This window comes from Pseudorca crassidens, chromosome 15 (genome assembly GCF_039906515.1).
Source record: "Pseudorca crassidens isolate mPseCra1 chromosome 15, mPseCra1.hap1, whole genome shotgun sequence".
NCBI lineage: Eukaryota > Metazoa > Chordata > Mammalia > Artiodactyla > Delphinidae > Pseudorca > Pseudorca crassidens.
The window spans coordinates 26,350,984-26,376,588 of NC_090310.1; the positions used below are offsets into that span (position 1 = coordinate 26,350,984).

Sequence of the window (25,605 nt, forward strand, 5' to 3'; positions counted from 1 at the left end):
CTCTTTGGAAAGCTCTGAACCAAAGAACAATTTGCTCTCGAGTTACATGGATATGACATTCCTACATGAGAACAACATTAACATTTTTTGTGTGTTTTTATCTAAAACACCATTAGGGTCTAGGCTCAGCTAATTATAAACAGGTTTTTCACCTCCCTGAGTGTCAGGTGGGACATTTGAAAGTCATAGGGTAGGTGGCTAATGCTTGGTGTCTGGGACTCTCTTGGCCATTGCAGGATGCCCAGCATCCTTGGCCCCTGTCCACTAAGAGCAGTAGCTGCCACCGTCATGTAACAATTCCAGTCCCTCCCCCAGATTTCCAAAATCCCCGTGGGGTTTGTGTTGGCTGCACCAAGAAACACTGCATTTGTGCGTTGTAACCCAGTGCAGTTCCTAGGATGTCAGTAAATGAGAGCAAATTCAAAGTGAATCCCTGAAATGTCCCCACTCACTGGTGCCCCAGGTCTTCTCGGGAGGAAGGCAAGATGGCTCCAGGACCAGCAGGCTCCTCTGTTACGGTTGCAATAACGTTCATTGTCCTGAATCATTCTACTGTCTGTCTCGCTTCCTGATGGAGAAAGAGGGAGGGTTTTGTCGAGGCCCAAGCAAGCCTAGGGGACGGTGCCTCCCACCACGTAATCACGGGTGGGTGAGGGCGGTAAGGATACGATCCTTTGTCAGCTGTTAAGAAAGCAGGAAAAGGGCTGGTGCTGCCAGAGGCGGGACCTGGCTGTCCTGGGTTCTGTGGTTCGGCTGAGGCAGAAGGCAGGTGGATTGGCATCTTTTCCAAGTGGAGAGATCTGATGGGCCCCGGGGCTGGGGGCATGGCCCAGCCCTGCCTACAGAGCCTCCTATGCCCGGGCCTGCTCAGATAGCGCGGCTCCCTGGCATCACTGTTCATGCTCACCTGCCCCAAAGAAGCGGTTTAATTCGCAGCTGGATGAACTTGGGCTTGATTGATCATGGAGGCTCAGCATGTTTCTGGGCAGTGGGGCAGCGGGAGAGGCCTCCAGCCACTGGGTGTGGCAAATGTGCCTTCTACTCATGCCTCTACCTCTTAGGAGCACTACCACACTGGGCAGGTCCCACTAGCTTTCTTGGCCTCAGTTTCCCCACCTTTAAAATGGGGAGAGCTATGATGGGCTGAGGGTCATTGCAAGAGCAAGTGAAATTGATTTGAGAAAGTGTTTTCTAAGTTCCTCTGTCGCCATAAGGCCCTCGATCTTCCCAGCTCAGGAGATGCTGACCTGTGAGATTCTTGAGTGTTTGCAAGAAGCTGTCTCTGGTTTTCTTCTTTTTCCCTTGAATGCTCCCTGACTCCTCTCTCCCCACTTGCCTGCAGCATGAGGGTGAGGGGCTGAGGCTGGGGAACCCACCATGAACTGTTTTTTCCTGTTGGCAGGGTAAATTTATCCGCATCAACTTCGACGTCACGGGTTACATCGTGGGAGCCAACATTGAGACATGTATCCTTTGCTGAGCCTGGGCCACCTGGGACTCCCACCCTTGGTCCCACCAACCTCCTGCCCAGAGCCTGAGGGGGGCACAAGAGCCACCCCTCTCTCCCCAGGCGCTTGGGTACCATCCAGAACGAATCTCCCCTGGGGTTGTTTTCCCCTAACAGCAAGCCTTGTAGTGTGGTGGTCCCCAGGTTTGGGGACCTCAAGCAGCCTGTGTTTGATTCTGAGTGGACCTCTCCCTAGCTGAGCGACCTTGGGCTAGTTACTCAACCTCTCTGTGCCTCGTCAGTGAAATGGCGATGATAATAATACCTGCCTCATAGAGGTGTCGTGAGAATCAAGTGAATTCATTCATGTAAAGCTCTTAGAACCGTGACAGAATAAGGGCTGGTTGAGCATCGGCTATCGTGAGAACTTCGCTTCATCCTTTTCGAGCCAGGGTCCAAGGCTAAACCCGGATCCCTTGTCCTTCTTAGGAACAGGGCGGCTTCAGCCCACAGACAGGACATCAATGGAAACAGGACTTTCCCAGAGGAACAGCCTGCTTCTGGCAAAGCAAGCAGGAAGCTGTTTCTGTAAATCTAAGGAATCAGAATCCCACCAGCCCACCAGTGCCACCTGTGCTCCTTAGCACCCCAGAGGGGGCTCAGGGCGTGGCTGGGGTCAACTGACCAGGCCCCATCCCCACCTCCCAGAGCTGGGCAGGGATTAAATGAGATACAGCCAAAGACACCCATATTCTCCTACGGGGGGATAAGGAGACCATAAATAGCCTCGTGTGGGCTCAGAACGGGTATGGCCACTAGCTGAGTTCTGGTTTTCAGAAGTTTCTGGATTTGGGAATTGCAGATGAGAGTTTGTGACCCTGTATAATAAGAGGCGTTGGGAGGAGAAATTAGTCTACATGACCTGACATGACAGAGCGGGGGTGGGGGACACAGTCTAATCCAATGGATTTGGGAGCACAGAGAAATGATCATTCATTCTTCAGTGGTTAGGGTTTTGCAGATTTTGTCATAGTCAAGTAGAGCCTGGTTCTTACATGGGGAAATCCACCTGGTACAAGAGCCCAACCACCCATGTGCCTCCCTACCATCCCCTCCCCCCATGGCAGAACAGCTCTCCTTAGATTGATTAGTGGGTCATGTTTACAGTCTCCTGAGGCTAGACAGCTAGGCAGCTGGGTCACGGTCACTCAGCCAGCCAGAACTGGTACCCAGCTCTCGAAGCCCAGCCCCTTGTCTGGGGTGGTTTTGGCTACCGCAGACACTTGGCGTTGTCACTTCCTAGCTCTGTGCTCCTGGGAAATTGAGCCTTCCCCGAGCTTCCCTGGGCCTCAGTTTCCCTATATTGAAAATGCAAATAATATTCGCACTTAGCTTCTAGGATAGTTTGTGAGGTGTAAATGAGAAAATGCACGTCAAACATTTAGCACAGGGATTAACGAATCATAGAGGGTGTAATTATTTTTACTCTGTAATATCTAAAGACAGCTCACTCTGCAGAAGAGGAGTTGGTGACGGCTGCTGGGGAAACATCTCATTTCATGCCCCTCCCATAAGTCTTTCATCCTGGAGTCCTTTGACTCCTGTCTTTTTATGCTTTTTTTCCCCCACTCTGTTCCCCTCACTTCTCCCCGGCACTGGGGCCTGCCAGCAGCACCCAGTGGTCTCTTTTGGATCTGTGAGCCAGAACTGGAAGGTCAACTCATGTGGACCAGGCGTGGATGGCTTGACTCTGCCCCAGCAATCAGACTCTTCAGAACACTCCAGGGAACCTCTCCCGGGTCCTGGAGATTTCCCCTCCAGCAGCTGGTGTGACAAGGATTGGGGAGGAAGGTCATGTTCCCACAAGAGGTACACGTGGTATCCCTGGGATTCTTAACTCCTCCCAAACCAGATCTGCTAGAAAAGTCACGGGCTATTCGCCAAGCCAGAGACGAGAGGACGTTCCACATCTTTTACTATCTGATTGCTGGAGCCAAGGAGAAGATGAGAAGTAAGTGATGAGCAAGGACGTGTGTTGGGAGATCTCAGGCCTCCCTTTCATCATGATCCAGGGTTAATCGATCAGCCGTTAACAGAGTCTGAGATCCTGCCAGGGAAAGAGCTACACATCTCTGGGCAGCATCTCCTTTGTGTGAGTGAGTGTGGCTTCTGTTCAGTCATTCTCATTTACTGAGCACCTACTATGTGACATAGTAGATGTCCATTTCAGTTAGGCATTAAATAATTCATTAATCAAGCCCAGTTAGACTGGACGACATCAAGTCCAAATAGACACAATCTGTGCCTTCCAGGAAGGGAGAAAGACAATTGCCATATTTGCACGTTTACAAAAGTTGCAGGTATTTAAGAGGCATTCTGATTGTATAAGGAATTTGGAAGGGCAGTGGAACCAAGCACTTTTCATTATTCCTGTTTTGAAAATAACTTTGAATTGACCTTTTTGTAGGGCAGGGGTCACCTATATTTTTCTGTAAGGAACCAGATAGTAAATCTCTTAGGTTCTGTAGGCCACACGGTTTTTGTCACAACTACTCAGCTCTGATGTTGTAATGCAGAAGCAGCCATAGGCAATGCCTAAACCAATGGGCAAAGCTATACAATAGGATTTTATTTACAAAAATAGGAATGTGCTGTAGTTTGCTGCCCTCTGTTGTAAGGAAAATATTTTTCACATAAAAACTATATACTGAAAAAAAAAAAAACTATATACTGTATACCAGACTCCAATAGGAAATTATACATTCTAGGCGTGTAGAAGAGTTAATCTACTAACTGCAAAGAATATATAAATCACAGCTGAATAAAGGAGTATACCAGTCAATACAAGTACATAGTATGGTCTATATTCTAGTAATAAGTTTAAGTCCTAAATTTTAGGAGAACAGTACAAATTTTGCTTCCCATCAGTTTTGTGACCCGGGGTTAGTTATTTTGCTTAGAAAATTACCAAAAGGATGTGTGGGCTGGTACCTTTGCTGTGATGAGGTGTATTGCAATGTTCCACCACTAGGGGAAGCAGCGTTCCTTATTTAATCTTGTTGCTTGGCATCTGGAGCAATTTTGGATAAAAGAGGGGAGGCGGAATGGATGTTAGTGGCACATAGGTAAATTAGCAGATATAGTGCAGACACGATGGCCTGGCCCAGAGGGAAGCGTTTATATTTTTCTTCCACCTCTTTGGCACCAAAGTCAACAATTTTGTTGTTTGGTAACCTGGGTTCCAGTTTTGTGCTCTGCCTCCGGTCTCCCAGAAATCAAGAGAGGATAAAATCAACAACTGAGATCCCTAGGAACCACTTGTATGCTTGATGATAGATCTGGGAAGAGGTTAGGCTTTTAGGGGGAGTCAAATATTTCCACATGTATCCATGGTCTGGATAATGAAATCTTGGCAAAGACTCAAATCCTTGTGACTTTAATCAGGCATTTCAGTTAATCCAAAGGCTTAATTGGTGTCTCGGGTCAACTTAACCTCAGCTTTATCAAGTAGCTTCCTAGTGACTTGACCCAGGAAAACCCTTTGTTTAAAAAGAAGAGCATCTTGCTGAATTCCCTCCAAAAGTATAATCAAATCCAGCCTAATTAAAGATTGATCTGGAAGAGGACACTTGATATATTGGACAGTGTCATAAAAGCAAATAGTATAAGAAAAAAAGAAGGAATTATAAATTTGGGAGAGAAAGGGATGAATAACAACAAAGGAATGTAACTACAGAGTATGACTTTTCAGAGAATAATATTTGATAGATGTCATAAACAAGGAGTTGACAAATGTTTTTACTAAAGGGCCAGATAGTCCATATCTTAGGCTTTGGGGATCATTTTTGATTTGGTTTTTCTTGCAACTACTCAACTCTGGCTGCTATTGTAGCATGAAAGCAGCCATAGAAAATAGACAAGGAGATGGGAGCAGCTGTGTTTCAATAAAACTTTTTTTTACAAATAAGAACCTGCTGTATAAAAAAATAAAAATAAAATTCAAAAAAAAGAACCTGCTATTTAAAAATATAAATAAAATAAAATTCAAAATAAAAAGAGCCTGCTGTGTTAAAAAAAATTAAATTAAAAAAAAACTTTATCTACAAAGATAACCAGCAGACCAGATTTGCCAATCCCTAACATAAGCCTTATCTACTGATTCAGCTAGAAATAGTTTGAGAAGAGGGAGGCTAAATGGTAAGAGCAATTGTAAGAGCACCAAAGCTTTTTTCCACCATAGCAGGAAGTCAATGGATAATATCTAATTTTGACATATCCAGAAATAGCCATTAATATGATATATAAAAGTAATATATAGTAAGCCTATTACATAGAGAGATAATGATAACTACCAGAAAAAAACAGTTAAAAGAGATAAAAGCAGTTATTGTAGGGTAAGGTAGGAGTTGGAGAAAAGATGGGACAAGCAATTGGTATTTTTATTATAAACCTTTAGATAGTAATTAATTTTTTCTCATAAATATGTTTATTAAGCTTAACGTGTTTGGTGAAGATAGGACAAAATCAACTATTACACAACATATATAGAACAAAAATCACAGTGTTAATTAGATATTAGATGTCCAAAAACATATATGTGGTAAAATCATATACAGCTAAAGAATTATTTGATTATTAAAGAAGGAAAAAGTGGGGTGATTCAGGGACAAATGCTGATAAAGGTTGTAAAACGAGGGTGCCTTTTTCCTCCCTCGGGATGCTCGTCAAGTTCACATTAAATTCTGTTTGATCAGTGTTGACTAGAAGCTGCAAGTTTCATTTCTCAGGCTCTTAGTACGAGCATCATATCAATAGCTCAGTCATTGATTTTAAAAATCCATGTGTATGTGTGATTTTGATAAAAGTTTAATAAATGGATGGATAAAGATTAATCTAACTTTTCAGAGCTTTGTTTCTGAAGGCAGGGTACTTTTGGGCAACTGAGATAAAGGTGTCTCTTCCTCTGGGTAGATGCAATGTTCTGTCAGGGGTCATGGCTTAGCAAGTGGAGCCAACAATGGATTTCAGCTGCCAGGCACTCTGGGGCAGTGCACAACCTGCACCACTGTATGAGGTGGATGATGGCTTCTATGCGATGAAGCAGAAGGAAGGTTTAAACTGTCCAAGTCTTGGGAAAGGGAAAGAAATTATGATGGGCCAGACCCTTTACCAGGTTCCTGTCTCCTGTTCAAAATAGAAGTGTGCCTTCCTGACCACCACCCCGTCTTCCTCTCCTTCTAGATGACTTGCTTTTGGAGGGCTTCAACAACTACACATTCCTCTCCAATGGATTTGTGCCCATCCCGGCAGCCCAGGACGATGAGATGTTCCAAGAAACCTTGGAGGCCATGGGGATCATGGGCTTCAATGAAGAGGAGCAGCTGTGTAAGTCTTCCCACCTCGAGGCGGGGTGCTGGTGAGGAGAGCGAGGTTCCTGCTCTCGATACTGATACCAGGAAAGCTTTACCAGAAGTCCAGGCTCTTGTTCAACTCGTCCAAAAGAGTTTGGGCAAGGAACACAAGGCACTAAGGAAAAAAATAAACACACACCGACATACACACACACACACACACACACACACACACACACACACATACACACAGACACACACGTGCACACACACATACTGAGGCTGAGTAGCAAGAGAACAAAGAAGTTTATTTAGTGCAGAAGTGAAAATTACATACTTAAAGAAGAGTGTGGGCATCCTCGTGAGTGAGGGGTGCCCCGCAGGGTTGTTGATCCCCCTTTTATCTTATTTTTAGCCCTTTGAATGGGTGGGTGTTTTTGATTAGGGGTGGAATGTTCATTGAGGGGGAAGGTTGAGGTGTGGCCTGGATTACACCAGGTTGCATCAGCCCCCAGTCTTGTGCATTTTTCTGCTGAAACCACTGTACCTGTGCTCTAAGAGATGTTTTCCCTTACATTTTCCTTTACTAGTCAAGCGCCACAGGTGAAAAGTCTTATAGGGTCATCAGCAACCTGTGCATTTTTATTTGCATGCTCTACAGTTTTATTGGTCAGTTTCTTGTTCAGATGTTACAAAATTTCTGTGTTGGATACCATTCCTCCATGCGTCATGGCCTCGTTAAATGCAAAACAAGGAGGTGGCTTTGCCTTCTGCCTAATGCCTATACATGAGGAGGCTGTCCTTGGGCCCGGCCCTGTCTTTCCTGCCTCAGTACCACTGGAATTAGTTAGGGACTTTTCTCTGGTCAGGACAGATTTCTGCTCTCTGAATTCCCCACTCCCTCAAAAAAAAAAAGGAGAAGGAGAAAAATTAATATTACTTTACGTGGTTTATTGGTGTTTTAGAAAGGTGGCTGCATGAGTTATGGCTCTTTTGGTTACAAGTGACCAAATTGGCTTAAGCAAAAAGGAAAATGATTCACTCATAGAGCTGAAAAATTCAGGGATAGTGGTTTCAGGAACAGCAAATTCTAGGGACTCAAAGAATGTCTTTAGAACTTGGTCTCTCAACAACATTGTCTTTAAGTAGGAAGTAGTTTCTTGGCAACAAAATGGCTGCTGTGGCTCCAGCCCTTACATCCATTGGTTTTATGTCCAGCAGAAATGAGCAGAGTGGATTCCCTGCCTGCACCCCTGAATGGAGTCATATTGCCTAGGTTGACATGCATATTCCTGAGCTACTCACAATGAACCAGGGTTGTTGAAAGCTCTGTTATGTCTCTTTGTTATGGTCTCGATTCCATTCTTGGAGCTGGAGGTAGAGAGGTTGTTGGCCTCATTGAGAACATGTAGGTGGAGGGGAGGGTGAGTAATTGAGGCAGTCGGTGTACTTGGGTTCTTCCTGGAAAGGCAGTTCTGGTGATGGTCCAATATTGATCAATATCATCAACCAATGACCAAGAAACACATTTCGTCCTGAGAATAGGAAAGCTCATAGAGATATTTCTGGTTTCCATACTGTGCAAGAAACACTTTTTCTTCTGGGTTAGATATGCCTCAGTACTCAAGGTTAATCTCTTTTGGGAACACCAGGACAAGATTGTGGAAATTTTCGCTTTCTTCCCACACCCACACCCGTTTGGAGCCCCAGAATAATGGCTACAGTTGCAAAAATTAAACTTATAAGGAAGGGCAGCTCCTTCAGAGATAACTTGGGGCCCAGAAAAAAGAAGACTCCATGAATGAGATAACAAATGGGTGGTGTTTGTGGATTTTGGCTAGGATCCTACTTCAGAATCCAGTGCTTACAGCATCCCTTCCTTAATGACATCAGCTCTCCAAGAATGATTCATTTTATTTGGAACATGAGTCAGTTTTTACTTCTAATCTTTGCTTTAAAAAAAGAAAATACAACTGATGATTAAGTACTTGCTGTAGGCCAGATATTTGCTAAATACCCCCCCCCTTTTTTTTTTCGGGACTTCCCTGGTGGTCCAGTGATTGGGACTTCGCCTTCCAGTGAAGGGGGTGAGGGTTCGATCCCTGGTCGGGGAGCTAAGATCCCACATGCCTCGTGGCCAAAAAATCAAGGCATAAAACAGAATAAATATTGTAACAAATTCAGACTTTTTAAAGACTTTAAAAATGGTCCACATCAAAAAAAAATCTTAAAAAAAAGGAAATTAATGGGGTGGAAAGGGCCATATACACAAACAGATAGCGACATCATGACAGGTACCTGAAAAGAGATACAAATTACACTCAGAAGTCCAGAGACTGTAACAAGTAGCAGAAATATCATTTACATAATTGTGACTTTAAGTACAATGCTCCATGGGAAAGTAATGGCATAAGAATTTCAGATCCACTGTAATGAGAAACACAAGTTTGTAGGTGACCTTTTTTGTCCCACAATGAAAGGTCTTAAATGTCAGGGTTATATTTCCTTTTTTTTTTTAATTTAATTTTATTTATTTTTTTATACAGCAAGTTCTTATTAGTCATCAATTTTATACACATCAGTGTATATATGTCAATCCCAACCGCCCAATTCATCATACCACCATCCCCACCCCACCACGGCTTTCCCCCCTTGGTATCCATACATTTGTTCTCTACATCTGTGTCTCAACTTCTGCCCTGCAAACTGGTTCATCTGTACCATTTTTCTAGGTTCCACACACATGCGTTAATATATGATATTTGTTTTTCTCTTTCTGACTTACTTCACTCTGTATGACAGCCTCTAGATCCATCCACGTCTCAACAAATGACCCAATTTCATTCCTTTTTATGGCTGAGTAATATTCCATTGTATATATGTACCACAACTTCTTTATCCATTCATCTGTCAATGGGCATTTAGGTTGCTTCCATGACCTGGCTATTGTAAATAGTGCTGCAATGAACATTGGGGTGCATGTGTCTTTTTGAATTATGGTTTTCTCTGGGTATATGCCCAGTAGTGGGATTGCTGGATCATATGGTAATTCTATTTTTAGTTTTTTAAGGAACCTCCATACTGTTCTCCATAGTGGCTGTATCAATTTACATTCCCACCAACAGTGCAAGAGGATTCTCTTTTCTCCACACCCTCTTCAGCATTTGTTGTTTGTAGATTTTCTGATGATGCCCATTCTAACTGGTGTGAAGTGATACCTCATTGTAGTTTTGATTTGCATTTCTCTAATGATTAGTGATGTTGAGCATCCTTTCATGTGTTTGTTGGCAATCTGTATATCTTCTTTGGAGAAATGTCTATTTAGGTCTTCTGCCCATTTTTGGATTGGGTTGTTTGTTTCTTTAATATTGAGCTGCATGAGCTGTTTATATATTTTGGAGATTAATCCTTTGTCCGTTGATTCGTTTGCAAATATTTTCTCCCATTCTGAGGGTTGTCTTTTCGTCTTGTTTATGGTTTCCTTTGCTGTGCAAGAGCTTTTAAGTTTCATTAGGTCCCATTTGTTTATTTTTGTTTTTATTTCCATTACTCTAGGAGGTGGACCAAAAAAGATCTTGCGGTGATTTATGTCAGAGTGTTCTTCCTATGTTTTCCTCTAAGAGTGCTAAATCCCCTTTTTAAAAGAATGTACCAGAATGTTCAGTTTTATTTAAATACTAAAAAACTGGAACAAACCAAAATATTGATTGATTGAAGGCTTATTTAATTATTTGTTGACCTTATGAAAGAAAGCAACGGGACCTTTTAAATGGTCTTAGAAAGACATTGCCTTACGTGGAAATGCTTCTAATATATTTAAAGTGAAGACATCAGGGAACAAAGCAATGTGCTAAATGCTTTATATGCATTACTTAATGTCAAAACAATCCTAAGGGGTGGCCATTATTACCTCAATTTGCAGATGAGGAAACTGAGGTACAGAGAAGTAAAGGAAATTACCCAAGGACACACTGTTGGAGCTGGGACTCACTCAGGTCTCATGAATCCCAAGCCCCACTTTATGATTCACTGTGCTCTGTTTTTGTCTGTGGGAAGGTGGGTTTTGTCCTTTAAACTTAAAAAAAAAAATCTGTGTCAGAACCAAGGTATTGAAACCAAGGTTAAAAGGGGCCCAGAATGTTCTACAATGTGGACTCGCTTTGCTGGGTGATAAGTGATACAGAAGCCCACCATGAGATGGTGGTCCCTTCTCTAGTCCCTTTCAGTTCTTCTGATGACTTTCAAAGAGAGGAGCAGTTTGGCACCTACTAGGTCTTCAGCCCCTCCCTGACACTTGCTAATCACCCTTTTAACCCTGGAGAGTAGACCCCAGGCCCAGCACCTTGGGCAGGCCCTAGCCTCTTGCTAGCATTTGATAATATGGTTTATCTTTCCTGTATTTATTTTTATAGGTGTCATCTATTTATGGCAAGGGAAGCTGATTTTTCACTTAAGAAAAAGTTTTCTACTTAAGTGAATCATAGGAAAGAGAAGTGAATGTAAAGAAAAATGTTAAGTAAATAGTAGAACAGATGGTATGCCTGTAGAACAAGCATTAGGATGAGGGTGTACAAATGACTGACACCCATGGGACACGGACTTAGACCAGTGTGTATACCAACCTTGATTATAAATCTAGGGCTACTCCCAACCCTCCCCAAAGAAGCCAAAGGAAAATGGGGAGCTGACGGTAGTGTCAGGCCTGACCCCTGGAGCTGCATGAGGTTCCAGGTGACCAGTCTCCTCTGGTTCCTGGACTTCAGCAAGGGAGAATTACTTGCCCTAGATTGCACAGGGAGCTAGGAACAGTGTAAGACCATCATAATCATTGTGACATCATAGCAACTACTGTTTATTGAGCACTGCCTGGGTTTAGGTGCTATGCATTTAATCCTCATGACAAGCCTATGAAGCAGGTGGTTTTATGGGCCTTCAGATGGTGAAATGGGCCCAGAGAGGCTAATACCTGACTTGAAGTCACACAGCTGCTACTAACATGGCCAAGATGCGAACCCCCGGCAGCTAACTCCAGCATTGTCCTCATATCGTCCCAGGGACTGTCTAGGTCCATTTCCAGGTGTCAGTCATTCACAATTGATGCCGCTTCTGGGTTTCATCTGTATCATCATTGTTTGAATATTTTTATGCCTAGGGTGGATTTCTATAGCCCCATCCACTCTGGGCTTTGTCTAAACAACAGTTCCGTACAATCACTAAGTATGTGTCCTGGTTATACAATTTGAAATAAATTAGAATAAGTACCTAACTATTGAAATGTTTTAAAAGTTTCACATACCACCTATAATCATCCACCCTGTGTACATGTGGTACGTCTGCCACATGTTGGGAAAGCCTATTTCCTGTTCCTCAGTAATAAGGGTGGCGTATTAGTTTCCTGAGGCTGCTGTAACAAATTACCACAAACTTGGTGGCTTAAAACAACAGGAATTTATTCTCTCATGGTTCTGGAGGCCAGAAGTCTGAAACCAAGGTGTGGGCAGGGTTGGTTTCTTCTGGGGGCTCTGAGGGAAAATCCATCCCAGGCCCCCCTCCCGGCTTCTGTGGCTGCCGGCAGTCCTTGGCTTGTAGACGCATCACTACAACCTGCCTCCTTCTTTACGTTTCCTTCTGCCCTGTGCATCTTCTCTTCTCTCTGTCATCAGGTCACTTGTCATTGGATTTAGGGCCCACCAGATCTCATTTAATTGCATCTGCAGGGATCTTTTTTCCAAATAAGGTCGCATTCACAGGTTCTGGATGGTCATGTCTTTGGGCAGTCACCAGTCAACCCACTACAGGTGGCTACTTCTATTTAGCACCTACTGGGCCAGGCCCCTGGTTTGCAGCATCTCTCCTGATATAAACGTTATGAAGCAGGTACTGCTGTTACCCTCTGCATTTTGCAGATGGGGAAACTAAGGCTCAGCAAGGTGAGGCTGGACTTCCTAACACTAGAGTGCATGCTTTCAACCACTGTCCCAGACTGCCAGCCCTTGCCGCCCTTGCTATCTGGGCAGCCCTCTCCACTTTGCTGTCCACCAGCTCTTGTGACCTGGGAGTGGTGACAATTCTTTTGTTATTTCTGTGACAGTGCTATCTATACCACAAAGTGCAAACCAGCAGTGCCTGAGCCCTCAAGAGAGATTGGCCTCCACAGCCATTAAAGTTGTCAATTTTAAACCTGGGTAGATTTCACATAAAAATCTGGGTTTCCATCATCTTTGGAAAAATCAGAAGCCTGGCAGCTCTGGGCTTGCCTCCCCCGCAGCCATGATTGGAGTAGCAACTCTCCCCTTTCATGCAGGGTTGTGGCCCCCGTGAGTCCCCACAGTCCCCATCAATCTGCCTTGCTCATTTAGACCAGTGGTTCTCAGCTAGGGGTGAGTCGGCCCCCGGGGGATACTTGGCAATGTCTGGAGACATTTTTGGTTGTCCCAACTTGGGAGAGGGTAGCACTACTGACGTTAGAGACCAGGGATGTGGCTAAATAGCCTATAATGATGATAGGATATCCCCACAACAAATTATCTGGGCCAAAATTTCACTAGTGCCCAGGTTGAGTGCCGAAATTCACTGCTTACCCAGGCTCTGCGGGCATTCCAGCAATCCTAATTTAGACCTGCAGTTTAAGAACTGTGAGTATTGGTCTTGACAGTTCACTAAACCCCTTTCATAGATGGTAGTAAAGAAACTGCCTCAGCTGTGCCCTGTCAACAGAAGCTCTGTTCATCTTTTGGGTGTAGAGTTTTGCAGTGGTGAATGGGAGCATATGGGTGGCTGATCTAGGCCTTTCTCCTCCTGAGCTGGGCCAGGTGTGAGGACAGCTGTTGTAAAAGGTTGTCACCGCTCGTTTGGCCTAAGGAACCAGAGGAGGCTGGAATCTCTAGGTTTTGTTCTTGGAACACAGTGATTTCTTCTTGGAAATCCTGGGTGATTTGCACCTGAGTTAATCTAAAGCCACGCATTTGCATTAATCAATCCTCCCTCTATCCATCCATCCATCCATCCATCCATCCATCCATCCATCCATCCATCTATCCATCTTCCTCCATCTATCTATTCATCAATCCATTGATTGATCCATCTATTATCTATCCATTCATTGATCCATCTATCATCCGTTTTCCTTCCTTTCATCCATCCATCAATTCATCTTCCAACCATCCATCTTCCATCCCTTCCCATGTGTCTGAACACACCTGTGTAACTAGTGCCTGTTATAACTAAGAGAACATGAATACCACCAGACCCCATGAAGCTCCATCTTGTTCCTTCTAGTAGCTTCCCCCAGTCAAGGATGACCACCATGCTAACTTCTAACAGCATAGTTTTGCCCGTTCTTGAACGTTCTATAAATGGGACTTATATGATATGTTCTTGTTTACATTTGGAGTCCTTTGTTCAGCATTAGTATTTGTGAGATAATACAGCAATTTTGTTGTTTGTAGTCATAAATCATTCAGTCTCCTTGCTGTATAGAAGAGGTTGACAAACATTTTCTGTAAAGGGCCAGAGGGTAAGTATTTTAGCCTTGGTGGGCCATACGATCTCCATGGCAACGGTTGAACTCTGCCATTAAGCATGCAAACCGCTATAGACAATATGTAAGTGAATGAGTGTGGCTGGGTTCCAATAAAACTTTATTTACAATGGCAGGCATTGGGCCGGATTTGGTCCACTGGCTATAGATTGCCATCCCCTGCTGCATAGTATTCCACTGTAGGGCACGGTTTTTAGCAACCATCCAAAAATATTCTGCTCCTCCCAACGGTTTTTAGCAACCATCCAAAAATATTCTGCTCCTCCCAGCCAGGTTTTCTCCCCTCTTAGCAGGGAATTGGGGTGCTTTGGCTTTCTCCTAAAAGCTCAGAACTGAGTCTTTTTAGGGGAAAGATGTAGGCTGGCTCTGGGTCTTCAATGACCTTTAGACTCCAAACCTTGGTATTGGCATTTGTGTCTTATCTGTACTTCTCTCCTCACTTCAGCCATATTGAAGGTGGTGTCATCCGTCCTGCAACTTGGGAATATTGTCTTCAAGAAGGAAAGAAACACAGACCAGGCGTCCATGCCGGATAACACAGGTGCTTGCCGCTTTTTCATAATAACTGATGACTTTGGTGATGGAAGGGAAGGTCACATTGTCTTTGGTTATTTTTCTGGATGAGGTTATCTGGGGCCTTAACAAGAACTAGACTAGATTATTATCACTTAATTCTCTCTTTTTTCAAACTTTTCACTGCTTAAGATCCTACGTGGAAAGTTCTTGAGTCAGAGAGTGGGGGGAAAAACTAAGTTTTGGATCAGACAGGATCCTTAGGGAGTGCCTCTTCTAAAAACCCCACACTCATTTGTTTTATTAAACAAATATTTTTGAGCACCTGCTATATGCCGGGCACTGGGATACAGCAGGAAATGAGACAGGGACCACCCCACTTCTTATGGCATATGTGGTCTTGTTGGGGAGGCAGACCTCACGTTTCCCTGCAGTTGGGATTGTTGGATAAAATAAAGGATGCCCAGTGAAATTTGAATTTCAGATAAACACTTTTGATAGTAAGTATGTTCTAGGCAATATTGGGGACATAATTATACTAAAAAGTGTTCATTGTTTATCTGAAATTCAAGTTTCACTGGGCTTCCTATATATTTTTCCTAAATCTTGACAGCCCTACCTGCAAATAAGCAGTGTTTCGTGTTTTGAAAAGATGGCCTGGCTACCACCATGCTTGTTGGCGGCTGATGTAAAAGGATGACATAAGTTCCCAACGTGCTCACCTGTGGCCTCACATCGCCGTCTCAGGCTGTATATTGGGTTGCTTTTCCAAGCTCCCAGTTTGACTGCCAGTTGTTTCTTATGTGTTACACGCCCAGATATAGCAAGTTAAAGGAATCCTCTGAGGAGAGACCCTCAGGGAAAGAGAAACCAAAAGAGCACCCTTAAAAAGAGATGGTGAAAAATCCTAAAACTACACTATTTACCGTCCACCTCACACATCCAAACTATCGTGTATCACTAGTCTTCACGTTAAGGAAGCAGCTAGTGGACTTTTTTTTTTGGAGAAAAAGTTTTTATGCAGAACTACATGAATACAGCAAGAACCCACATGTTCACCATTCAGAATTGACATTTGTGAATATTTTCAAATACATCTTTGTCTTTAGAATGAAGCAAAACACAGTATAGAGAAGACTGACATCTCTTATTCTCCCAACTGAGTCCCTGAACCTCCTGGCAACCACAATTGTACTGTACCACATACCCTTCTGGTTTTATGTTTATAATTTCACACACATGTATCTGAACAGTATACAGTGTTGCTTTGTGAGTGTGTTTTTAATTTACATGAATGATGTCACTCTGTAGGCATCATTCTGCAACTTTTTTTTTTTTACTCTGTACTCACAACTGTCTAGATCAGGGTTTCCTAACAGTAGCATCCCCTAGTGTGACAACCAAAAATGTCTCCAGATATTGCCAATGTCCCATGGGAGCAAAATCATTCCCAACTGAGAACCACTGGTCTAGAGAGAAAGAAAAAGCCAGGTCATTGCTTTAACTGCTATTTGGTATTCCATCTTATAAAAATACTGTGATATATTTGTTTGCTCCCTTATGAATAGACATTTAAGTTGTTTCCAATATTTTTTCCACTACATACACTGCAACATATATCTTGGAATGGTGGAACAAATGCTTATTGAATTTAACTATATGTCATGTTCATACCTACCTCATTTAATCCCATTGACAACCTAACAAGGTACCAAATAGCTGATCCTTTTTGTAAGCAAGAGCCTGGGAAGCTAAGTAGATTTTCCAAAATCACATGGCTAGGAAGTGGGAAAGGAGCAAGGATTTGAACCTAGTTCTGACCCTAAGCCCCCAATTGGGGCCCACCTCCAACCCAGCCCCATCATTGCCTCTTTTAGCCAAACACTGGGGGTGAGGTCACTAATGACAGCAGTTTTTAAGACTCTTTCATGCTATGTTCACTATCGTGCTCCATCTCACCAAGGAAAAACCAATGTATCCACAGATCACAAATGTCCCATGTTATGTGCCTTCTTTCCAAGCCTGCACTTTTGTGATACACTTAATATGCTTCTTTTCTCCATCCAGCTGCTCAGAAAGTTTGCCACCTCATGGGAATTAATGTGACGGATTTCACCAGATCCATCCTGACCCCACGTATCAAAGTCGGGCGGGACGTGGTACAGAAAGCTCAGACAAAAGAACAGGTAAATGATGCCTTTGCCGTTTATTCCTGAACTTGTCATTTATTCCTGCAGGATCTTCCATCCGTCCAGCCCTCTAGCCATCCATCCATCCATCCACCCATCCATCTGTCCATCCATCCATTCATCTGTTACCTAACCAAACTTGGGTCCACTCACCAGCCACACAGCAAAGCCAATTTGCTGACACTGAGTTGTGGTGAAGGAAAGTACTGAGTTTATTGCAGGTGCCCAATGAGGAGAATGGGTGGCTCATGCTCAAAAGACCTGAACTCCCTGGTGGCTGTCAGGGAAGGGCTTTTATTGTTTTTGTTTTTGTTTTTTTTCTTTCTGCAGTACGCGGGCCTCTCACTGTTGTGGCCTCTCCCGTTGCGGAGCACAGGCTCCGGACGCGCAGGCTCAGCGGCCATGGCTCACGGGCCCAGCCACTCCACGGCATGTGGGATCTTCCCAGACCGGGGCACGAACCTGTGTCCCCTGCATCAGCAGGCAGACTCTTAACCACTGCACCACCAGGGAAGCCCAGGGAAGGGCTTTTAAAGGCAACATTTGGGGTCAGGGTTGCAGGGGGCGTGACTTTCTTCAGATTGGCTTGTGGTGAGGTAACAGGGTGGTGTTCCAGGAATCTTAATCATCGACCTTCTGCTTCTGACCAGTCTGGGTTCTATGCACTTGTGTATGTAGTCACCATCCTCCACCTGGGTGGAAGTCTTAGTTCCTGCAGAACAACTCAAAGACTGTATCCCATTCAGATTGTTATGTGCATCCCTTGAGGAGGAACTAGGACTCTGTTTTATCCCTGCACTATTGTTTCTTGACGGCTTTTCCTTTGTTTCTGCATTCCCTCACTTCCCTAATTAGTAACTCCTTGAATCTGCTCTTTGGAAATCAGGGAAGGCTTAGGAGCCCTTTTTCTACAAACAAGAAACAGGGGACATGGAGGGGCTTTTGTACCTGTCAAGGCCCCACAGGGTCCTGCTCAGTTTTGGCCCCCATCCCCGCTCCAATCCTGAGTGGAACAGGTACAGTACGAGAAAGGGAATAAAATTTTGGATAGAGAGATTAATCATAAACTCGGCAGAGGAACTCGGTTTTAGGGGGACTTGGTTTCACATCCATCCATCCACCCATCCATCTTTGTATCCCTCATCTATCCAATACTAGAATAATCAAAGTCCTATGTCAGGTTTTGAAGATACAACACTGATTGCGTAAGAACAGCAGAGTTCCTCACTCCTGACCTCATCTTGAGCTCTTAATTGAAGGTACGAGGTCTGAACTAAGTTTTGGAAATGACTGTATACCCTTTCTAGAGGCAGGACTGACCGCCTCTAAATGATCACTGGGATGGAGCAGACTCCACTTTGTTCCAGGTCCCTCTGACAGGAAGTGATTATTATTCACATTGTCATTCCTAGGTCTGACCACTCCGTCCCTCATTGCTGGTTGTAGAGATGGTATAGTTTCCTTTTCTTTGTTTATTTTTTAAGGACTGATTATAGGTAGAGGGAAAATAAAAATCCAGGGCCACCAGCCAGGCCCATGTGAAAACACAGCCCATTGGGAGTAACCATGTCCTCTCGCCCCCCTGTAGGCAGACTTTGCAATAGAGGCTCTGGCCAAGGCCACTTATGAGCGCCTTTTCCGCTGGATACTCTCCCGCGTGAACAAAGCCCTGGACAAGACTCACCGGCAAGGGGCTTCGTTCCTGGGGATCCTGGACATCGCTGGATTTGAGATCTTTGAGGTACAGCTTGGCAGGCTCATGACAGACATGGTCTCGGTTCTCTGGAAATTAGCTTCCACTTGGAGAAATCACTATTTTGGAGAAAGGCAGGTGGCTACTATAGGGTGGGAGACTGTCTAGTTAAGGTTAAATCCTTGAGGGTGTAAGAGACAGAAATCCAATGGGGAATGTATTGGTTTCTGAAACTGAGGCCAGAGGTACAGCTGGATCCAACAGGCAGGACCTGAACTCCTGCCATCTCCCTCTCTCCACCATCCTCCACCTTGGCTCTGTTCTCAAGCAGGCTCTCCCCTCATGGTGGCAAGGTGGCTGCCACCGCTCCAGACTGCCTCTCAGTTCCAACCAGTTCCAATTCTTTCCAACAGTTCCACCCAAAGTCTTGGAATTGAGTCTCATTGACTCCTACCTGAGTTGGGCCACATGTCACCTCAGAGCCAAGCACTGTTTTTCGGGTCTTTCAGTACTTCATGGAATGTAACATGCCTCCTGGATCCCACTCCCATGGGTTGAAGGGAAGTTCTCAGTGAAAGGGAAGATGTTGAGATTGACAGATATTCCAGAACATATCTACTATGGAATTACTCCCTCTCTGAGCCTCAGTTTCCACATCTGCAAAATGCGGTGATGAAATACCTTACACGGTTATTCTATCCATAAATCATTGTGCAGATGGAGATAAGCATCCTTAAAACCACGTGTGTCCGTAAAACCATGTGACATGAGAATAAGTAACTTTTGTCAGCCCTCATGAACCCTGGGCAGCCTTCATTGGGGCCTGAGACCTCTCTGGGTGCTAAAATGGCACAGCAGGCTTGTGGAAAGTGTGTCCGGCGTGGGGCTTTCTCCAGCACGGAGCTTCTCCAGGGCCCCAAGTCCTCTGACTTGTACCGTGATGCTCACGGGGGCTCCCCTGGTGTCATGTGCTCAGGTGAACTCGTTCGAGCAGCTGTGCATCAACTACACCAACGAGAAGCTGCAGCAGCTCTTCAACCACACCATGTTCATCCTGGAGCAGGAGGAGTACCAGCGCGAGGGCATCGAATGGAACTTCATCGACTTCGGGCTGGACCTGCAGCCATGCATTGAGCTCATCGAGAGGCCGGTAAGGCCCCACCTCACACTCGCACGCAGCCGGCACGTGGACCCTGCACACTCTCCATGGGGTACGGCTTCCCCCATCACTGAGTCCCAAAAGCCTGTAAACTGAATCTGTGTGAACTAAGTCACATTGTCCCTTGACTCACATTTTCATATCAACGATATTTCTTTTTTTATTCCTCCCCTCTCCTCCCCTCCCCACCACCCCCATCCCTCCCCTTCCCATCTCTCCCAGTCATTCATTCCCAAAGGCAAGGATCTTGGTTTTTTTCACTGACCCATCCCAAACTCCTAGAACCATGCACATAATAGGTACACAAGAAATAATTATTGAATGACCATTTACTGAGCACCTACTATGTGCTGGGCCCTCTCTTTAGGGGCTGGGGATGTAACAATGAATGAGATGGATGCAGTCCCTGCCCTCCTGGAAGAGCGGATAATGAAACCAAACAAAAGAAGCAACTAAAACCCGTGATAAGGCCAACGCGGAGAGTGGTTTAGGAGTGCCTGCTTTGGACAGAATAGTCAGGAAAGGCTTCTCTGATCTGAGTCCAAAAAGTGAAGGCCATTCCAGCAGAGCAAACGGCATGTGCAGATCTGGTGGTGCTCTTGACACCTTAGTTTAAAGTGTCTCAGCCACAGAGAAACACTTTACTCAAAGGAACCCTTAGGTGAATTTATACGTAAAGGAATGCATTCCTTTGCTAGAACTCTTTGTGATGTTGTGTGTGTACTGCCCACGAGGGGGCAGCAGCAAGCATGTTCTGTTGGGGCTGGCCCTTCCCTAGTGCTGGTCCACTGGGCACATCATTCTTTGAGGATAGATTGGGGGAGCTGGGGTCAAGGGCATAAATCCACCTTTATATGTAGGTAGATACAGTAATGGAGCCTATGCATGTGTTTGGGTGACCGGCTCTTCCTGGCAAGCCTGAGGTTTGGGCATCCTTGCTATGGTCTGCCCTGCTTGTCTTCCACAGAACAACCCTCCAGGTGTGCTGGCCCTGCTGGACGAGGAGTGCTGGTTCCCCAAAGCCACAGACAAGTCCTTTGTGGAGAAGTTGTGCTCGGAGCAGGGCAACCACCCCAAGTTTCAGAAGCCCAAGCAACTCAAGGACAAAACTGAATTCTCTATCATCCACTATGCCGGGAAGGTACCAGCTGAATGTCCCAGGGGTCTCTCTGTCCCAGGGGACCCAGGCAGGATGCTCAGAGTAGGAGCAACTTGTGAATGGCAGAACCCAAAGACATCTGGTATAAATCAAATCCCAACCAAGTCTTATACATGATTTGTCTAAGCATCAGTAAGGGACAAGATATAGAGATATAACATATAATAGAAAGGCTAAGGTATATATAATACATGTATATTAGAGATATAGAATATATAATGTAGTGGAGAGGCTAATATATATGTTGTATATTAGATACATATATGAGATATATAATATAATATATTAGAGAGGCTACTGTATACATCTATTATATTAGCCTCTCTAATATACTCCAACCTCGGTGGCCAGGCAATTCTTTCTTGTATAGACTCTAAATCCTTCCTGCTACAAGTTAAACCCAACAGGAAGGGCCAACTGGAATGGGGTGACCAATAAACCCACTTTTGAGTCCAACAGGAGTCTCCTTTATCATGCCCTTGGGTTTGCCATTGCCAGCCTGTGCCACCCAGGGAAATCTGCGATGGCTGTCTTCTTCTTCCTTCTTCCTCCTTCCTCCTCCTCCACCTCTGTCATCACTGTCATCATGTCATAGCTCTTGATGTACAGGACCTTCCCCTATGGCTCCTGAGGGTCCTGGATAATGTAGAAAAGACAGAGCTCAGTCTGACTTGAAGAATCTTAAGAGTATTTTATTGACTCCCCAGTATCTTCACTGGGGACAAGCAATGCCCTAAACCAGGGATTGGCGAACTACAGCCCAGGTGCCAAACCCAGCCCACAGCCTATTTTTGTAAATAAAGTTTTATTGGCTCACAGTTTAGCTCAGACCTGGCCATCGCAGTTAAAACCCACATCCTGTACGAGCCCACCAGAGCTATTTTATGAGGTCCTTTCCATTTCATAGTCCAAATAATAAAATTAAAAAGAGGTCCCCAAATTTAATCTAAAAACCAGATTGTTGTCAAGCCTTCACTGGATGAGAGGGGAACTTTGGGTGTGAGGGGAGGGTATTCACCACCAGCAAAGCTCCACACCTTTTGGAAATCACAGGCATCGTGCTGGGCTCTGGAAAAGGGAGGCTGCCAGAGGAGGCTTACTAGGAGAAGGCAAGGATAGAGACGAGGCCTTCCTAGCAAAGGCTACCATGGCTGATGCCCTACTGTGCGCAGAGCCCTTTAAAGTTCTGACCTATTGGTCTCTTCATTGATGTTTGTGGATTCCCATCCTGGCAACCACTAATGTTTCCTCTCTGACCTCGGAAGATCCGGGAGGGAAACAGGAGGACTGGAGCCCTGCCCTTAGTTCATAACTGAAGCAGGAGCACCTGACCGGTGGGGTGGTCCTTGGCAGGTGGACTACAATGCAAACGCCTGGCTGACCAAGAATATGGACCCGCTGAATGACAATGTGACTTCCCTCCTCAATGCCTCCTCGGACAAGTTTGTGGCTGACCTGTGGAAGGACGGTAAGGCCCTGCCTGCTGAAGCAGGAGGACTGAACTCCCTCCAGCCCCTTCCAGCTGCCCCTGATTCCCACACCTGCTCCCAGGAGGGGCGGGCCTTTGTGCGGTGGGGGAGAGGGCAGTGTTGGCAGGTGCTAATGATGTCTGACTGACACATTCAACAAATTCCTGAGGCCCTCAACCCCACGCCTGGACCCCAGGGAGAAGGTCCTGAGTCAGGGCTCAGGCACTGATGGAGGAAATATCCTAGAAGGTATGTTGGGTCAGAAGGCCCCTCTGGAGTCAGAAAGGCTTAACTGAATTCTCTTCTCTGCCATGTACGAGCTGTGTGATCTTGGACAAGTCACTTGACTTCCTTAAGCTTCCCTGTCCTCATTGCTAAAGCCAGAAAAAAAAAAAAAATCCCCTACCTCCCCTAAGATTATTGTGAGGGTGAAATGAGATCAGTGGGGCCAAGCTTGACCGTGGATCAGGATCTCCTGGAAGGCTTGTTAAAACTCAGATGATCGCTGGGCCTCCTCACGGGGATGGGGCCTGAGAATTTGCACTTCTAACAAGTTCCTGGGTGGTGCTGATGCTGCTGGTTTGGGGACCACACTTCGGTTCCCTTTAAGAATTAGAGAATAGATCATCCAGGTGAAGTACTTAGCATCTGCTGGCCCATAGTAGGGACTTAGTATATATCGGCTGCTGCAATGACTATTAGGGGTGGTGGGCTTTACTGCTTTTGTCCCTGGACCTCGGTGCCCACAGCAGATTTCACTCTTGACACACAGCCTGTGGGCCTAGGGCCTACAGGACTGGCTGCCCTTGCTTTAGGCATGGGGTTCAGTTCTGCCAACATTTCCTGGGTGTCAAGGCCCTGGGATGGGGTAACAGCATCTCAACCTGGGTCATACCTCACACCTAGGACTCATGATGAACTCAGCAAGTCCTTCCTTCAAGGAGCCACAGTCTTGTGGGAGAGGCAGACAAACAAAGACATTATTACATGAAGCCTAGTTGAGCACAAGGAGCAGAAATGGTGGGGTCTAATGCCAGTGGGGTTGAACCCCACAACACATCAACCAACTGGATATAATTGACTATACCTGTAGTCTGTGTTGTCCAACAGCAGAACACATGTTCTTCTCAAGCTCATGTGGAACATTCACCAAGATGGACCACACTCTGGACCCTAAAACACACCTTAACAAATTGAAAAGAATAGAAATCATATAATGTCTGCTCTTAGACCACAGTGGACTTGAACTAGAAATAACAGAAAGAGGGCTTCCCTGGTGGCGCAGTGGTTGAGAGTCCGCCTGCCGATGCAGGGGACATGGGTTCATGCCCCAGTCTGGGAGGATCCCACATGCCACGGAGTGGCTGGGCCCATGAGCCATGGCCGCTGAGCCTGCGCATCCAGAGCCCGTGCTCCACACGGGAGAGGCCACAACAGTGAGAGGCCCGCGTACCGCAAAAAAAAAAAAAAAGAAAGATAACTGAAAAATCTGAAAATATGTGGAGGTTAAACAACACACTTCTAAATACAGTGGGTCAAAGAACAAATTTCTTTGACCCATGTGTTATTTAGAAGTGTGTTGTCATTTGTTAATTTTCTCAAGGGAAATTTTAAAATGTTGAACCAAATGAAAATGAAAACACTACTTATTAAAATTTGTGGGATACAGCAAAAGCTGTGCTTTGAGGGAAATTTATAGCAATGTCAGGATTGGGCTTGGTATGTGCAGCACCTGCTGGGCCAGTAGGAGTCTCTCATTCCATTCTGAAAGAAAAAGAGTCTTGGTGGTGATGATAGTAGTAATAATGATAATAATACCACCACCCACTCTTTGTTGCTTTGTTGAGCCCTTACCAAAGTGCCAGATTCCTATGTTGGAGTGTTTGCTATGCCTTCTACCCAGAATATTCCTTCTCTTGATATCTGCCTGACTACTTTCTGGTCTCTACTCAAAAATATCAGTTTATCAGAGAGACACCCCCATCATGCTAAGAGATCACCTCCATCACTCCCAACCCACCTTAACCCTGCTTTATCTTTCTAAGCACACCTTCACCACCCAAAATATTATAAACCTACATGTGTGATCATTGTCTTCTCCTTCCATTAGAATATCCATAGGATATGAGCTGGGGTCAGGGGGACACAGGGTCTGTGTTTTGTTCACGTCTGTATGCCCAGGGCCTGACACACAGTAGGCTCTCAATAAATATTTGTTGGTGGATGAAGGATTGAAGGCAGGCAGGGAAGTAAGCACTTCGCATGCCTTATTCGCTTATTCCTGCCCTGGGAGGTAGATGCTGTCATCAACTCCATTTCATAGAAGGAGAAACTGAGGCACAAAATGACGCTAGGCCAAGGCAGTGGCAAAAGCAGGATTTACTCCCACGTCTCTGTGACAATGTCAGAGAGAATTTGTTCTTTCTGTCACTTAGGAGCTCTCGGGGTTTCAGAAATAGATAATATAGTACTTGGAAAGCAAAGGCCCCTGTGCCTCCATTTACCTGCCTCTGGAGGGAAGGTGTTGGCTGGCAGAGGAAAGAATGGGGAATGGTGCCCACAAGGGAGCAGGGGACCTGAGGTCTCAACCTTCCAGGCTGGTCCCCTGGCCTGCTGTGGAGGTTCAGGTTCCCTGGGTGGGCTGACATCACCCTTCATGTGCCCACAGTGGACCGCATCGTGGGCCTGGACCAGATGGCCAAGATGACGGAGAGCTCGCTGCCCAGCACCTCCAAGACCAAGAAGGGCATGTTCCGCACCGTGGGGCAGCTCTACAAGGAGCAGCTGGGGAAGCTGATGACCACGCTGCGCAATACCACCCCCAACTTCGTGCGCTGCATCATCCCCAACCATGAGAAGAGGGTGAGGCTACCACCCGGCTCTTGGGGGGTCAGAAGGTCCCCCCAGGACATCATCAGGGTCTGTGGGGAAAGGGAAGGCAGACCGGGGTACACGGGCTGGAGGAAAGCTTGACCACCACCCCACCACCCCGAGGGCTCCATCTGACATGGGTAAGAGGCGCTCATTTCCCAGCCTGGAGGCAAAAGAAGGCAAGGGAGGAAAGGAGAATGCACCCCGGGGACCT

General features: G+C 45.4%; 1 protein-coding gene across 6 annotated transcripts in view; it reads left to right on the forward strand.

The window, feature by feature from the left end:
- Nucleotides 1-25,605, forward strand: part of MYH11 (myosin heavy chain 11) — a 128,010-nt gene that overhangs the window by 70,947 nt on the left and 31,458 nt on the right. For all 6 annotated transcript variants that reach the window (XM_067706551.1, XM_067706552.1, XM_067706554.1 and 3 more), the window contains 10 exons: nucleotides 1,403-1,466; nucleotides 3,360-3,458; nucleotides 6,689-6,832; nucleotides 14,784-14,879; nucleotides 16,919-17,037; nucleotides 18,629-18,781; nucleotides 19,710-19,883; nucleotides 20,860-21,033; nucleotides 22,405-22,519; nucleotides 25,189-25,382. In XM_067706551.1, the coding sequence (XP_067562652.1) occupies nucleotides 1,403-1,466; nucleotides 3,360-3,458; nucleotides 6,689-6,832; nucleotides 14,784-14,879; nucleotides 16,919-17,037; nucleotides 18,629-18,781; nucleotides 19,710-19,883; nucleotides 20,860-21,033; nucleotides 22,405-22,519; nucleotides 25,189-25,382 (1,332 nt within the window). The remainder of the gene's footprint in view (nucleotides 1-1,402; nucleotides 1,467-3,359; nucleotides 3,459-6,688; nucleotides 6,833-14,783; nucleotides 14,880-16,918; nucleotides 17,038-18,628; nucleotides 18,782-19,709; nucleotides 19,884-20,859; nucleotides 21,034-22,404; nucleotides 22,520-25,188; nucleotides 25,383-25,605) is intronic.